Raw genomic sequence first — 15,352 nt, forward strand, 5'->3', positions numbered from 1 at the left:
ACAGTAAATCCAAATCGCATACTACAATATTCACCACAAACCCATCTTCAGACGGACTGCCATCGTGGTGTTTAGAATAGTCGTAGTAATCATTGGCGACACTGGCCGTTTAAACACCCTCAAGAGGTGGTTGATACATCATGCTTAAAATGTGTGCCGAGCCAGTGTACAAGCAACGACTAAATCATGAGTCTTGGAGTATGTCCTGACTTCCTAACTATCGCGAGCAATCTCTCAAATTTGGGCGAAACTAGAACCATGTGGAGTAAAATATTTCTCCGGATATTAAGTAATATTTCTAGTCTTCTTAATAATGCTAGGGCGAGTTGATCAGCTTTTCAGGCCTCGGTGTACGTCTCACGTCGATATCTAAGAACTCCTATGACTTTTCTCTTCCTACCTAATACTGCCACCATGAATATCTACACAGCGCTCGAATACCTAGATGGGGCCCTATGAATTCCCCGTTGTATGGGGAGAAATCTGTCCGACACAACTACCGCGAGCTACATTGTCATTTTACATATATTTGGCGTGTTCATATCTATCCTACCACCAGTCTAGGTGCCAAGTCCTGATGCCAGGATGGATGGAGCACGGCTCGGATGGGGACGAGTGGACGCGTTAACTTTGTGGTTGCCGAGGCAGATTGATCAAGTTGCATCTATCGGAGGCTCTTTCGGAAGCTCTTGGGAACTAGCAATAGTTACAAAAAATTGCGGGAAATCAAGCTTCACTCACTCGTATGATTACCACCCTCTCCAAATCTTGGCAGCCCTATTCTATCTTGACCATTTGATCCTACCTCATCATGTATGCCGGGATATCGACAATACGAAGTGCGGGGTGCATGTGAGTTATGTAAGAAATGAAGATCACTTCTCGATATCATGTTACACGCAATGATGAATAAGCCAGAGCCCGAAGGCTTCCTCTGTCCGATTCAACAATGTTTCCTGGGCTATTTCACTGGACTGGCATCGTAATTTCTCATTCTGCTCTACTAATTTCTAATTCACGGTATCGATTATCCCGATTGTAACCCTTTCTTTTTCCCTTTTCTTTGTTTACATCTCTACCCCAGTCCTTTATCCGAAAGCTTCCCCACATTCTCCAAGATCTTTCGTCATTGACGCCTCCAACCCCTGCCAATTATTACCTCTCCGGTCTTTGGATGTAAGTCGTAATTCGGGTGCGGAAGTTGCCTTCATCAATTACCGGCTGTACGGTATTCGGGGAAAGGGCCGATTCTTCTTTTTGGATCGTTTGTTGACCCCTCATTACCTTCTTGGTAGTCAGTTGTAGTTGAGATAAAAATGAATGTTTCGTCTTTATGGTGTGCCGTTCATTTAGATGATTACATGTACCTTCCAGTTCTGACAACTCATATGGTGTTGTCTAATATGTACACCATGTTGTCGACTTCGTTGTATGTTCTGGCCGGCTTGGCTGCTTGGAATAATGGCGTTGGTGTCACTGCACAGTCCATCATTACAGATGACACAACATTCTATGGCCAATCACCGCCAGTATATCCTTCCCGTAAGCTAATTACTGCGCTATTCTCACTTCTACTAGATTGTGTGCTAATTGTCCTATAGCTAATGGAACTGGTACTGGTAATTGGGCCGATGCATACTCTAAAGCACGGGCTCTTGTAGCTCAATTGACGTTAGAAGAGAAGGTCAATAACATCTCAAAAATCTTAGAAGATTACATCTAACTGTACTTTATAGGTTAACCTTACCGGTGGTATTCAAGCAGATAGCTCTTGTTCTGGCATTATTCCTCCTATTGAAAGGCTCAACTTCACTGGTCTTTGTCTCAGTGATGCCGGTAATGGAGTTCGTACTACCAATTTTGCATCGAGTTGGGCTTCGGGTATCTCAGTTGGTGCAAGGTAACACTGCTTTAACTCGTCATGAAGAAACGGTGTGCTAAAATATGTTACTAGTTGGAACCGCGAGTTGGCACACAGCAGAGCGGTTGGCATGGCCGGAGAATTCCGAGCAAAGGGGGTTCACATTGCCTTAGGACCTGTTGTAGGCCCTCTAGGCCGTATTGCAACCAGTGGAAGAAATTGGGAGGGTGAGTACAGGCCCCTTTGGTGGCGGGAGATTCACTAAACACGCTGCAGGCTTTTCGAATGACCCCTATTTATGTGGCGCTTTAGCGTCTGACACTGTAAAAGGCATACAATCCGTGGGAGTCGCAACAAGCACCAAGGTAAACGATTTTATTTAGAGGTATTTATTGCTAATGTGAAAATTGAGCTAACATGTTTTCTTAGCACTTCATCGCCAATGAACAAGAAACAAACCGAAATCCCGAGGACAATGTTACTGCAGTGTCGTCCAACATTGACGACAAGACAATTCATGAATTATACCTCTGGTACGCGCCTAGTGTAGCTCGCTAGAACTAGTCCCTGCTAATCTCGAATACAGGCCATTTCAAGATGCAGTGAAAGCCGGGACAGCGAATATAATGTGTTCTTATAACAGAATCAACAACAGCTACGGTTGCTCTAACAGTAAGACGCAAAACGGGCTTTTGAAGACTGAACTCGGGTTTCAGGTACTCAATCATTAGTGGGACCCTTAGGGTGTAGTAATACCTGGCTGACAGGATGAATAGGGCTTCGTTGTGTCCGATTGGGGCGCCCAGCATGCAGGCGTTGCGACAGCATTAGCGGGTTTAGATATGGTTATGCCATCCGCTTCCCCGTATTGGTCAAGTAACCTAACTGAGGCTGTCAACAACGGATCAGTGCCTGAATCTAGAATTGATGATATGGCAACAAGGTAATAATCTCTTGAAATTAATCTGGGTGTGGTTCTCGCTAACAAAACGCAGAATCATAGCTTCATGGTATAAACTTGGCCAGGATGAAGGCTTCCCCGCCATAGGACAAGGAATGCCCTATGATCTCTCCCAACCCCACCAACGGGTCATCGCCAAGTCTCCAAGCAATAAGCAAATCTTATTACAGGGGGCAGTTGAAAGCCATGTGCTACTAAAAAATACTAACAATGCACTTCCCCTGAAGTCACCTAAGCTGCTATCCCTATTCGGATATTCTGCGAAGTCATTCGATGAGTATACCCCATGGTCTGGCGGCTGGAACGGAGGACAAGAATCTCTAGCACCCGCCGATTTAATCCCAAATGGCGATGATGTGATCCACACCCAGATTGCTGCAAACGGCACGTTGATCAGCGGCGGTGGATCAGGAGCAAACATGCCGGCATACGTCAGTTCACCCGCTCAAGCATTGAGCCAACGCGCATATGAAGATGACACAAGCCTGTGGTGGGACTTCCACAGCGGCAATCCTAAAGTCGACCAGTCCTCCGATGCATGTATCGTCGTAGGCAATGCGTTCGCATCAGAAGGATGGGATAGAGTGGGGCTACACGACGATTTCACTGATGCTCTCATCACCAATGTCGCGTCCCAGTGCAACAACACTATTGTGGTCTTCCACAACGCAGGCGTACGACTTGTAGACCAATTCATCGATCATCCTAACGTAACAGCACTTATCTTCGCCCATCTTCCGGGACAAGACTCCGGCCGCGCCCTAACGTCGATTTTATATGGTGACGAGAATCCATCGGGCAAATTGCCATATTCAGTGCCCCGCAATGAATCGGACTATGGCCCGCTTCAGAATGAGACACATCCTGACGGTATTTATGAGTTATTCCCACAATCGGACTTTACTGAAGGCATTTATATCGACTACAGAGCCTTTGACGCTAAGAACATAACTCCTCGCTATGAATTCGGTTTTGGTCTAAGTTACACGACATTTGATTACTCAGGCCTAGAGGCCTCGGCGGTTGAGGGGACCGATACTTCCTCGTATCCATCAAAGCCGATTGTCGAGGGTGGTCATGAAGACCTCTGGGACGTTCTAGCAAAAGTCTCTGCGACGGTCACAAATTCAGGTTCAGTTGAAGGTGCAGAGGTAGCACAATTATACGTGGGAATTCCGAATGGGCCCGTAAAACAACTTCGTGGGTTTTCAAAGCCAGTGCTCCAACCTGGAGAGTCGGCGGCCGTTGATTTTGAGCTCACTAGACGGGATCTAAGCACATGGGATGTAGTTGCGCAAAATTGGCTTCTGCAGAAGGGAGAATATGCGATCTACGTTGGATCAAGTAGTCGGGATTTACCGTTAACGGGGACGTTGACGATTTAATGTTGTTAATTCGTAATCTGGGGAAACCAGGTAATAATCCGCGCTATTTTATCCCTATGTAGCTTCAATTACGCTGTAAGAGGGGGCGCTATAGTTGCCGCTATTATTTTGATCCGGGGGCTGCGGGACCCTTGTGACAAAACCTAGCACGCTAATCCAGGTAGATAGAAATGAAAATAGCCATTAAACGCACTAAAACTATAGTGGGCTATCCGATCTAATGATTCAAAACACCTGGGCATCTGGTAGGTGGGTGCCCAGGCGGCTGGCCGGCAGCAAAGATGGTTATTTTTTCTACTTTTTCTAGTAACACAGCTAGAAGGGTACCTATTCAGTTACATTACCGCCCTTTCGGCGATATTACCTTAGATCGAAGTCGTCGGGTTGCATAATGGCAAGGCAGTCTCCATGATGCCTAGGCAGATATTCAGTCTTATCCGATTAGAGCCTGAGCACCATACAGGCGCAGACATTTGGCGGATTATTAATATGCTGCAACACCTATAGTCCGCTACAATTACAGAGAGCACGAGTGCTATTCACGTCCAATCGCAGGTCTGACAGGTATCTGAAGAGGGCGGAGCGACGCTACTGTGCAGTGTTATCTTCCCTATTATTGCGGTGTACATGTGCCCTCGTTACATGTAAAAAGGGGGTGGCTTGCTTGTGTCACCCATACTAAGATTCGGGGCGGAGTCTTATCGTAGAGTTGTCACGATGATACTTTCACCAGTCACTGCATTATAGGCAGTCTTCTGCAGCACAGCCAACCCTGCTCTATCAAGAAGGTCGTCCCATTGCCTCTCGGTTCTTTCCGTCGACGCCAAGGTTGCCATCATGGTCAAGTCCTGCAGTGTCGATCGCGGATTCGCGCCGCGATTCGGAATAATCATCTCGTCAATAATGAGAACTGAGTCCTGTGACATGGCTGACATGGTATTCTTAATGATGACCATCGCCCTATCATCGGGGTAGTCCTCTAAAATGTTGCGCATGTAATATGTGCGGGCCCCTGCGAATGTTTTAGTAAGGCTGCTGGTCTAGCCCGCGGGAGAAAAATACGCCTACCCTTTAGAGGCTGCTCGGTCCAGAGATCGAATTCCTGTTTTTCAACTCCATCCACTGGAACAGCGTAAGGTATCACAAATGGTTGGTCCTGCAGTACTACACGACCAAGGACGTGTGGGTGCCTCTCCTTCAGGAGTGCACATTGCTGACCCATGCCACCACCAATATCGACGAATATCAGGCTATCATCTGCAGAATTTCCCACATGTTGGGCGAAATCGAAAACATCTAGCCAGGTCTTTTGGTCTAGATGCTGCTCAGCCATCCATACATTGAAGTTAGCCATTAACTCGGGCTGCTCCATACCCCACACATAAGACGGCTTATCGGTCTTATGGGCGATCTGGAAGGGACTGTGAAATACATCCGTCGGATTTGCATATCTTGTATCGGCGAGATACTTTGGTGTCTCCTGAAGGCAAGGCATAACGACCATGAATCTTTCGCGTCAGGCCACTGTGTTAGCGAGGCTGTGCGATTGATTCCAACGAAAAATGTCTACGTACGTATGAGCAATTCCCGCTTTGAATCCGGGGCGAGCGAGGGTACGAGTAACTGCATTTGCCGTAAACTCGTCCTCGCCCGTTTCTTGAATTATGTCATTTGAGGCTAGGAAACGAAGGACACGACCTAACCATGTCCCGTTAGATATCCAGATCTCGCTTATCTTAAGATGCCAGGCTAATAGCTTATACTTAAGAATTTCGGGCTAGCGGCCGACAGGGCAGCTAGGGATATGCTGGAAAGTGGAGAGTGCGCCTCTGTTAGGTGCACGAAGATGTTTAGATCGCAAGCTACTTGGCAAAATGTAAGGATCAAGGGCTGCGATGTGTCAACCAATACAAGATCATATAGTCCGATCCGCGACCTAAGAAAATTGAGGATCTTACCGAACCGTTAACGCGACAGATGATATTAGACGGATCTTCGGTAGCTGCCACGAGTCTTTTAGCGGCATTATGGAGATTAAGTCGCGCAACGGGATCTTCGGGCGGGGATTTCGCAAGAGCCTCAAGTCTCTCAATGACGTCTGACATGGCTTCTCTCGTCTTTACTGAAGTTCGTAGGTATTTTAAAAAATGGTATCTTTAGAAAATGGCCAAGAGATCGGTTGTGTTGGAGGAACATACGATGGGAATTTGTTAGCAACTTGTCGTTCCAAAACCCACAGTTGTTTTAAAGCTGATCAATAACGGAGGATTTTCGATGTTGGACCAACATAACATGCAAGTATACGAATAAATCCAATGATATGCGCCACGAATTTCCTTAATTGGGATATTCAACGGCCCCAGCCGACGTTTCCATCATTGAGATAATGTATAACTGACTGTGTAGGTAGGTACGTATTATCCCTTCATATGCCGGTGCTTTCTGACACTCCGTCCCCAGTCTTTGCCTCGCGATGACACATCCCATCATTCGATTAATTCCTCTTAAGTATACCACCACACCCGCGAAGTAAAACACATTAAATGGTATCCTTCGCTTGGGAGTTCCGTCCGTGTGGGCAACTAAGCCTTAATTCGTAATATCCAATGTGTGAAAGTTCAATGAGATTCTAATAGTAATATTTGAAAGGATTTAATTAAAAAAAGAAATCTAGGATACTTCAACGAGGAAACATCGTTTCATTTAGGGGCAGCAGTTGAAATAATTATTTTCCGTTGCGCGCAGAAACTGCGATAGGTATTAGGTACCTAAGTATGTTTGGGGCTTTACACTTGCTGCGTCGCGGTAGCACCAGAGACAAATACGATCAAGACAGTAGCATACCTACCTCTGGTTAGTCACTCGATGACTATGAATTAACTGGCACTTACGTAGCTCCTGCGAGTATCAACTCCATCGTCCGTGATTTGGTCAAGTAGGAGAGGATGAGAAGGTACAAGACCGTAGACAACATGACGACGATGATCCTAGCCGAGGTGATACTGATGATATTGCATACCACAACCGGAAGCATCAGGAGAAGTGTTATTATGGAGATTAACAATGCCGTCGCCGTTCTCTGGATAAAGCGTCCTCCGCGTATATATACATTCGGGGTCAAGGGCTTATGGGATCGGTCCTGTGGTCGTCAGTTGGGCACAAACACAAAGCTGTCAAATCGCGGTGGTGTCCTTACGCCACAATAATTAGGCCGGTATCGAATAAGCGTTTCTTCCACCCAGGTTTCGAGCCGTCGTGCAGCATTGTCCACCACAGGAACTAGGCAGACAAGGTCGTTCCTGCATGAGAGATATGTTGTCTCATCCCTAGCCAAGCAGCCAGTCCCGTTCACCCAATTCTGCAGGCTTTCTATGTCTGTAAACTCATTGTCCAGCTAGCCCTCTCGACATATTGATCTAACGCTATTAATTCATGCGTAGGAGATATCCAAGGCTCTTACCGTAGTCAGCCATAGCTACTTCAATATTTGACAAGATAGATAGTCGGTTGACATTCGCGTCACATCGGCTCATTCCGAGAAAAAGAGGCGATGATTCGTGCTTGTCTGCTTGTTCTAACTGCTGCTCGAGCTGATACAACCTGTCCTGCTTTAGTAGCAGTATTCGAGCTCGAAGCTTGCTGAAACGACGGAATATAAACCAAGAACGATATTGTGAGAGAAGTGCAGTGTACCGAGGGTACCCAGCCCTATACTCTTCGACTATGCATAGTTAATAATTTGTGTAAGGTTTCCGATCAAGGGTAGGTACTTTTCCCCTTTTCAATGTTATCCATGCTCATTACTTCTGTACACAGAGGCCAGGGGCAAATTTTCGTATAACCACCAGAGGGATATTATTCTAGAAAATTATAATACTCTAGAAAAATCGGTGTGTCTAACGTATGATATCAGCAATGCCCACCTAGGCGTTCGCAAGGCTTAAACTAAACTACCGCACGGCGGAGTAGAGCACACAGTTACATACGAAGGTATACAGCGTACTTGGCCCCCGCACACCCCGAAGGTTAATATATTTCCCAAAACAATATATATATGAGGATGAGCCGCCGAACAATTATCGGTCCACTTTGCTTGGCTAAGTATGTGGATATAATATCCTGAATAGCAATATCTACTTCCTATCTTAGTCGAATAACATAGATAATAAAGGGGGGGAAGTGTTATATGCTCACGTGTACGACCTGGGCCCTTGCTGGGAAGTCAGGAACATCCTTCGCAGCACATACCAAGCTATTCCTCCGCAGAAGGATCCAATAGGGACCCTTCCAAGGATCAAGGCACACTTCATGAATAACATACGGCTAACGGTCCCTGCTGCAATGCACCACTCGTGCCAAGACATCATCAAGGTCTTCATAACATCCCATCCGACCTCGTTTGAGATGCTAACATTGCCTAAGCTCGATGAGCTAGCAAAAAAGAAAGGTGAAGGCAGGATACCTGACCGTAAAAACGGAATAGACGAGGACTGGATGGCTTTTAATTTCCCCATTCACATATTACGGACATCCCCTGAGAGAATTTGATTAAATTTGTATGATATTTACCTACCTGTATCTAGGTAGTGTGAGCAATTGATGTTGTTTCTTCTAAGTTTACATCGACGCGTCAGTGGCTTCAGTCCAGTTAGCGGGTACTGTGTTAGTACAGTTGTTTCTCTACTGTAAAGAGTACTTAGGTACCTCCAACCACCTTGATTTCATTTCCTATTACTTCTTGGTTCTCGCACACAAACATCCAAGTATTAGATTTTATCGTTAATAGCGAATTATCCTACATAAGCGCTCGTTGTTGATCTACTTAAAAATTCACCAAGAATGACCTCAACCATATAAATCAAGGAGAGGTCAAGGCCGGCAATTTCTAAACACCAAAGTGTACATAGGGAACCCAGTGAAAGCCTTCCATCTCCACCAACTCGGCATCCCTTTCCCACGCCATCTTGTTAATCTTCCTGCCGCGCAGTTTTATAAAGGCTCGGTGGAGTCCCCGACAGACCGCGATATCTGTCATCCTCTCGTCTCGTCTCGTAGTCTTGTACAGGTCTCTCGCCACATCAACACAGTGCTCGTCCGATACTTTCCAGAGCGTACCCACGACGTGTCGAAAACCTGCGAGTTGGAGGGCGCCGATGAGATGGATTGCTTCATCGGCAAGGTTTATAGCTCTGTTAGATCCTGTCGAGCAAGCAGACAGGTAGCCAAGGAATGGCTGGTTTTCTTGAATTTTATGATCACGTAGGTCTCCTACGGTAAGTGGATTTTCTTCTCAGTCTTCGAGCAGCAAGCAGCTTTGGGAAGGTTCTTTTGGTTTGACTGTCCATGACCGGCGAAATGAAATATCTTACAGTCTTTCAAAGCGCTCATGATCTCATCTTTGCGCAATGCTGGTATAACGGACAAAGATCTGTCAAGACTTTCACTTCTTCTGTAGCAAATGGGAGAATTCCATCCGCCTCTAGCCCTGGCGTTGTGTACATGGTGACCAAGAGAGCCCGGTTAGATGTAGACTTGGTAATGTTATGAAGTTGGGGTTTACGACCATGTACCAAGGCCTTGATTGACGAGGCATACGAAGACATAACTCTATCAATGACCGTGTCGGTAGACCCCGGCGAATGGAATCCGGCTGCATGCAACGGCAGCTGGTTGAGAGGCCCCGTAGGAATCCACCACACGCGAGGACAAGTGTCGCTGGACGCCGGGGCTGAAAACCCCAATGCGTCTAAACATGGGCGGCACACTGCCGTCCAGAGCCACTCTAACATTGGCGTCATATTCATATTAGGGAACGACCAAAGGTAAAGAACCCATCCGACGACATCTTTCACCGAGAGATCGGGTAGTTTGAGCGTCCTAATTCGACTACTCTCGATAATGAAGGCGTCGCACCGATGGCGGTCCAAATTGATCACAACAATAGGATCTGTGTTTGCTGCGGCCATTAACTCATTTCTAGTCGGTGGAAGAAGAAGGTTATGAAATTTGGGCTTTGTACGAATTGTCGCAATAAGCTTGCTGAGTTTCTGGTCTACTTCACGCCGTCGTCTCGCTCGCGACTCTCAAGAAGTTGTATCGCCGCTTAGACTTAAAGAAATTGGCTCAACTGTTGAAAACCCTAACTCATCCCGAAGCGAGTCAAATTCGTCTGCTAAAACTGGGTATTTCTTCCTGATACCTGAGATATCCGTCCGTATATCTATTAACAAACTAGCAATGATGCCGCGACCAAGCTCAAGCAATTTCAAAGCATCATAGGAGGCATCCTCATTGCCTTCTTCCCCCACATAGAGTGACGCAACAGCTGCCATTGAAGCTAGCCCGGCAAATAGCACAAGGTTGCTTCCAATCTGATTGGAGGACAAAGATTATAGCTGTTTCATAAGCTAAACTAATACGCCAATATGGCTTGGCGTTGTGGCAACTCCAACCTTCTTTATAATAGGCGAGCGCGCTTTTTAAGTCGTCTATAGAGCCTGTCTGTTTATGTCGCTCCTGGAGATAACAACCGAGGTTACTCAAGCATTTCGCCCGATCAACGTGATCTTAATGTACAGTCTCGACTGCTGTATTCGCTACGCTGATGGCTCGGTTCAGGTCATCTATCGATCCTCTTTTCCGAAACCGCCTACCGAGCAGTTCCCCAAGCCCGACTAACTGCTGAACCCGAATCGGGGCGCCGTGAGGGGTGGAATCCACTGCCTTACTTGCCGCGTCAATGGCGTGGTTTAGATCATCTACAGAGCCGGTCCGGTCAAATTGTTTACCAAGCAACGATGCCAGTCTACTTAGGCACGAGGCTTGGCTCGGGTCGTCCCAAGGTTTGATGTTTATTGCTGTCTTCACCATATCAACGGCACGGATTATGTCGTCTCGAGTTCCCATCCGTTTAAAACGCGAGCCGAGGAGGGTACCGTAAGTAGCTAAGATATCCGCTCTATTGACGTGATATTGAGGTACAATATCCAATGCCGAATCCAACACACCAATAGCACGATTCAAGTCATCCATTGAGTGTTCCCGGAAGAATCGGTCGCCAAGTAGGCATCCGAGGGAATTCAAGCACATAGCTCGATCAAACCGGTCTGAAAATCCAGTATTGAGTGCCGTATTTGTGACATCAATAGCGCGGTTTAGGTCATCCATAGAACCTGTTCGCAAGAATCGGGCACCAAGTATGGTACTGAGGGTCACCAAGCACAAAAGTTCATGAGGATTACCCTTGCGTACAGCATTAGCTAGCGTGTTCGCCATATCGACGGCACGTTCTAGGTCATCCATTGAGCCCGTTCGCTGATGTCGCTGCACACTGCTCCATTATACTGATTGCCTCATTCAGGTCGTCGAGCATACCGGTCTGTTCATATGTCAAAAATAGTTTGACCGCACGACCTTTCTGGCCGTCTGTTGCGCTAACAGCAGGTTCTTGACTGCTCATCCCCTCAAACATATTAGTACCTCCAAATTCAAACATATATCCACATCCGCACCGCATCTTTGCTCCACAAAGGCGGAAAGCTAGGGGGGAAAGCCCCGAGCTTACCTATTCTCTAGAAATGAAGGTCTATCATTTTGCGACATAACATCGAAATGGTCTTTCCAACCCAGCATCATATCACCAATTCGACGCCTTCGTGTACGATCAGGATGATCGATAGCTAGAGTTGCGTTCCACTCGTTCGTTCGCAAGATAGCTTGTTGAAGGTGTTCCAGCGACATTGTTTTCTTAAATGCAAGGAAATAAGCGTAGATCTGTAGCTCAATGTCTATCGTTCACATAGTCTTCGTTCGAGTGTAGTAACGAGAAAGACCGGAGGTCTTCATCATTCATCTCGTCAAGGACCGAGACCATTTCCTCGTCAATATCGAATAGCTCTGACCAAGAATCTCCGTCATTCCTATTCGATTTATGTGAAAAGGCCTGGCTAGCTCTAAGGTTTGTCAGAAATCAATTCGCCTAGTTATTAAGGGTAACGCCTTACCTCGGCCCACAGAAGGAAAACGGAGCATCCGCTTCGCGCGATAAAATAATTAGCTCGTCCAAATCATCTTGCGATCTAGTATGTCTAGCCTTGGCCAATAGTAGGGTGGCCCAATCGCGAAGGCGCGGTACGCGTTCGTGGTGATCCAATGGCGTGGCTCCCACCATCTCAAGTGCGCGGATGATTGTTTCTTGGAGAGCGTCTAGTGGCTTGGTTTGCTGGCATTTCTTAACCAACATTATAATAAGATCTCTCAATCGAGACGCAATAGTGACGGTGGTCGGAATTACCCGGTAGTTGGTCCTTAACTTGGTCAATAGCACACTGAAGATCCTCAATGTTGCCGGTCTTCAAGAATAGGAAGTAAAAAGTATGGCCTATAGGGCGTGTATCTTTCCCATTCCCTGCAAGGCGTCGAAGATCATCTAGATCCATATTGGCTGGGTGTGGCCGTATTGTCGTCACTGTCGTATCCAAGACATTGTAGTACATTAAACTTGCTAGTTTTTGGATGCAGTCAGGACGCAATGTTTCCGTTTTAGTATTACCAGGGTTGCTAATAGGTGCTTCAGTCGCTTCCGTATGCCCATGGGGTGAAGCAACCTGGACTCCAGATGTTAATGTGTTCGAGCTGTGAGTGCCAGTGCCAGTGCCAATGCCAGTGCCAGTGCAGGTGTCGGTGTCGGTGTCGGTGTCGGTGTCGGTGTTAGCTTTAAGGGCTTCTACTATTGGTTGTGATTGTGATTCCCTCTCTCGGTATTTAGTTGCCCTCCGAGCTTTTCTGCATGCCAGCTCTATTTCAGCTTCCCGCTCCCTCTTATGAGCTGCATTCACTTGTCGCTCTAAGTCTACTAGTTCATCCTCTAATTCCAACTCCTCTGCTAGCCTTTTTTCGGCGCTCCTTAGTTCTTCTAATTCTCTCAGGAGGCGGGCTCTCATAGCTATAGCTTCTTCGACCTAACTAGATTATTAACACTACTTCAGAAAAAGGTAGAGTAGTTCCTCAGACTACTTACAATATCACCATCACACAGGCCTCGCGACTGATTCTTCCGCCGGAGATTGTCCGAATTCTCGCAACGGCGACGCTCAATTTGATTGGCAACGTCCTAGGGCGCCGGAATGATGTCCATGGCTCTTACTTTGCTGTTGAATCTGTCTTCAGAGTGTAGCTACCTAGGTAGTTAGGGGTTCATACTTATGTCCAAGCCTTAATGGGGGCTCAGGCATATAGTAAGTCTACCTTCCAAAATGCCTCGTTTTCAAGGCCTCTTGGTATTGTCTCATTGGGTATGTGATAGGGCCATTAGGCTTTGACACTGCCCACTTACCTACGTACGTGCCCATTCTATCTCTTACATACCTAGGTAGTCATATAAAACTCATTGCTGATGGCTACAAGTCTGAGGTGACGCCTCGACTCTCTAGACCCGTCGGTGGTAACGAAATAATAGCTCTCGTCAGCAATAACAAGATATGTATTGGTAAATACAACATCGACAGGGCTTCAAAGGGCCAGATCATAATATAATTTATTGCTAGTTACCTTAGCTAACTGGCCTTGAAGCCTTGCGTGCTGCGCCAATAGCAAAGCAAATTTACCTAGGTATTCGTTGCGACGGCGAATTACAACACGCCATATCATAGAGCTCGAGAGTAATTTCACAAGTATATATGAACGGACGCATAGCCCGTCGTGTACGGGCGACACTGCTAAATGGTAGTCCATAGGTTTTATATCAATAAATGAAGTAAGTAAGGATATGAAATGGTTAGCTGCTTGGTGCCCAAGTGGCTTGGCTATGGGAATAATAATGACTGGACGAAGAGGTTGGGTTGGTTGCTTAAGTATTTGGGAAATTCGAAAATATGTTTCAATGAGCATTACTACAACGACCTCCCTAACATCCGGGGGGGTGAGAGAAATTTCACGTTTGAGGAAGACCCCAAGTTTCGAGTTCGATCTCGGCCTTTGGAGTAACCATAGCAATTAAGGCTGAAGTATGTACCTAGGTAGGCTGGCAGGCCATGGGCTTATGGCTCTTGATTTTCCTTAGTTTTTACGTCTGCTCTTAGGGATGAAAGCTACTTGGTTATTCTGATTCAGGATCCATTTCTCGCATCCGCTGCCACATATCCTCCTCGTACTTCCTCTCTAGTTCCAGCAGTTCAGATCTACATTGCTCTTTACGAAAGTTATGCGGCCAACCATAACGAAGGTACGTATTATAAACCGCCTGCAAGCATATGATTAGCCTTTGCAACCCTAGCACGGCTCTTGGACCTACCGCTGCATGTCTTACTTGCTCCGCGTGCCCCTCCTGGTCGTCTTCGTGTGTAGTTTTGTCCGGATGCCACGGCTCCAGCCGCTCTTGCAGCAGAAGTTCCTCCTCTTGGGGGGTGTTATCAGCGCGACTATAGAGCGTCCCCATCGTTTCCCCACTACGCGTACTAGGGGTTAACATCCACACCAATTTTTGGTACCTCTGAGTCCAGCCTTCAAAAAACTCCGTGACGGGCGTTGTGCGATAAACTTTCCATTTGTCTGCCTCGGGCAAAGCGTCAAATTCTTCATAAATCACCGTGATGTGGCCACCAGTAATGGAGTATTCTGTTATTGTGCCTTCATCGGTGTTGAGAATTAAAGATGTACCTTCGCGATCGACACTGTGTGCAAGGTAGACACAGTGAGGCGGAAGAGCGAGGTACTCTTCGCGGCCTTTACCCCAAAAGTTATAGCCTACATAACAGATCGGAACAGTTTCCCATGCGATAATGTACCTATCGTACATACCCTTCGCTTGGAGATATGGGAGGTGGTGAAGTAAGTCAAGAACTGTTTCGGTTTTCTTGTGGGGGTTGTCGATAGTGATTGACTCCCAGCCATCCGGAGGCGGTAAAATTAGTGCGTCATCGTCTAGATACGGATGGCGAATAATTTCTTGATAAAATTTTAGGACAGCATTAACAGTCTCATCGCGAGAGTACATTTTAAAAATTCGTATTATTGAATGAGTTTCGATAAATAAAACAGACCATGACTTCGGGATTATTTATAAGAATTTATAATAATTGGAATGCGGCGATTGTTCCTGACCGTTGGTAGTTGGAAAATCGAATGCGGGTATACCCAAATAAGTAA

At 46.5% G+C, this 15,352-nt stretch overlaps 6 protein-coding genes across 6 annotated transcripts; 1 reads left to right on the top strand and 5 right to left on the bottom strand.

The window, feature by feature from the left end:
* Positions 1 to 988: 988 nt before the first annotated feature.
* On the top strand, positions 989 to 4,406 carry F4822DRAFT_405820 (glycoside hydrolase family 3 protein). Its single transcript, XM_051458340.1, has 9 exons — positions 989 to 1,542; positions 1,602 to 1,684; positions 1,737 to 1,900; positions 1,955 to 2,088; positions 2,138 to 2,226; positions 2,291 to 2,394; positions 2,448 to 2,577; positions 2,638 to 2,804; positions 2,857 to 4,406. Exons 1-9 carry the CDS (start codon positions 1,317 to 1,319, stop codon positions 4,205 to 4,207), a joined length of 2,448 nt encoding a protein of 815 aa, XP_051313004.1. The 5' UTR covers positions 989 to 1,316; the 3' UTR covers positions 4,208 to 4,406.
* Positions 4,407 to 4,905: 499 nt separating this feature from the next.
* F4822DRAFT_429986 (S-adenosyl-L-methionine-dependent methyltransferase) lies at positions 4,906 to 6,312 on the bottom strand (the record flags this gene model as incomplete). The annotated part of the gene is made up of 5 exons (XM_051461196.1): positions 4,906 to 5,219; positions 5,276 to 5,715; positions 5,782 to 5,905; positions 5,971 to 6,097; positions 6,166 to 6,312. The coding sequence occupies 5 exons, from the start codon at positions 6,310 to 6,312 to the stop codon at positions 4,906 to 4,908; spliced, it is 1,152 nt and encodes a 383-aa protein (XP_051313005.1).
* A 1,738-nt stretch (positions 6,313 to 8,050) lies between these two features.
* On the bottom strand, positions 8,051 to 8,809 carry F4822DRAFT_277052 (uncharacterized protein). Its single transcript, XM_051454813.1, has 2 exons — positions 8,402 to 8,809; positions 8,051 to 8,340 (listed from the first exon to the last, which is right to left on the bottom strand). The coding sequence occupies exons 1-2, from the start codon at positions 8,719 to 8,721 to the stop codon at positions 8,148 to 8,150; spliced, it is 513 nt and encodes a 170-aa protein (XP_051313006.1). The 5' UTR covers positions 8,722 to 8,809; the 3' UTR covers positions 8,051 to 8,147.
* Positions 8,810 to 9,092: 283 nt separating this feature from the next.
* On the bottom strand, positions 9,093 to 10,304 carry F4822DRAFT_444006 (CHAT domain-containing protein; the record flags this gene model as incomplete). Its single annotated transcript, XM_051463174.1, has 2 exons — positions 9,630 to 10,304; positions 9,093 to 9,472 (listed from the first exon to the last, which is right to left on the bottom strand). The coding sequence occupies exons 1-2, from the start codon at positions 10,171 to 10,173 to the stop codon at positions 9,093 to 9,095; spliced, it is 924 nt and encodes a 307-aa protein (XP_051313007.1). The 5' UTR covers positions 10,174 to 10,304.
* Positions 10,305 to 10,727: 423 nt separating this feature from the next.
* F4822DRAFT_444008 (uncharacterized protein) lies at positions 10,728 to 11,947 on the bottom strand (the record flags this gene model as incomplete). The annotated part of the gene is made up of 3 exons (XM_051463175.1): positions 10,728 to 11,496; positions 11,552 to 11,658; positions 11,772 to 11,947. The coding sequence occupies 3 exons, from the start codon at positions 11,945 to 11,947 to the stop codon at positions 10,775 to 10,777; spliced, it is 1,005 nt and encodes a 334-aa protein (XP_051313008.1). The 3' UTR covers positions 10,728 to 10,774.
* Positions 11,948 to 14,136: 2,189 nt separating this feature from the next.
* F4822DRAFT_277072 (uncharacterized protein) lies at positions 14,137 to 15,334 on the bottom strand. Its single transcript, XM_051454814.1, has 2 exons — positions 14,499 to 15,334; positions 14,137 to 14,447 (listed from the first exon to the last, which is right to left on the bottom strand). Exons 1-2 carry the CDS (start codon positions 15,198 to 15,200, stop codon positions 14,304 to 14,306), a joined length of 846 nt encoding a protein of 281 aa, XP_051313009.1. The 5' UTR covers positions 15,201 to 15,334; the 3' UTR covers positions 14,137 to 14,303.
* Positions 15,335 to 15,352: the final 18 nt, after the last annotated feature.

This window comes from Hypoxylon trugodes (assembly GCF_022578975.1).
Source record: "Hypoxylon trugodes strain CBS 135444 unplaced genomic scaffold F4822scaffold_6, whole genome shotgun sequence".
In the NCBI taxonomy this organism is placed as follows: domain Eukaryota; kingdom Fungi; phylum Ascomycota; class Sordariomycetes; order Xylariales; family Hypoxylaceae; genus Hypoxylon; species Hypoxylon trugodes.

Coding starts and splice junctions, on each gene's coding strand:
- F4822DRAFT_405820 (XM_051458340.1), top strand. CDS start 1,317: ATGAATGTTTCGTCTTTATGGTGTGCCGTTCATTTAGATGATTACATG. Junction 1,543..1,601: donor ACCGCCAGTATATCCTTCCC/GTAAGCTAATTA, acceptor ATTGTCCTATAG/CTAATGGAACTGGTACTGGT. Junction 1,685..1,736: donor AATTGACGTTAGAAGAGAAG/GTCAATAACATC, acceptor TGTACTTTATAG/GTTAACCTTACCGGTGGTAT.
- F4822DRAFT_277052 (XM_051454813.1), bottom strand. CDS start 8,721: ATGGGGAAATTAAAAGCCATCCAGTCCTCGTCTATTCCGTTTTTACGG. Junction 8,341..8,401: donor CAAGGGCCCAGGTCGTACAC/GTGAGCATATAA, acceptor GATAGGAAGTAG/ATATTGCTATTCAGGATATT.
- F4822DRAFT_277072 (XM_051454814.1), bottom strand. CDS start 15,200: ATGTACTCTCGCGATGAGACTGTTAATGCTGTCCTAAAATTTTATCAA. Junction 14,448..14,498: donor AGCAAGTAAGACATGCAGCG/GTAGGTCCAAGA, acceptor ATATGCTTGCAG/GCGGTTTATAATACGTACCT.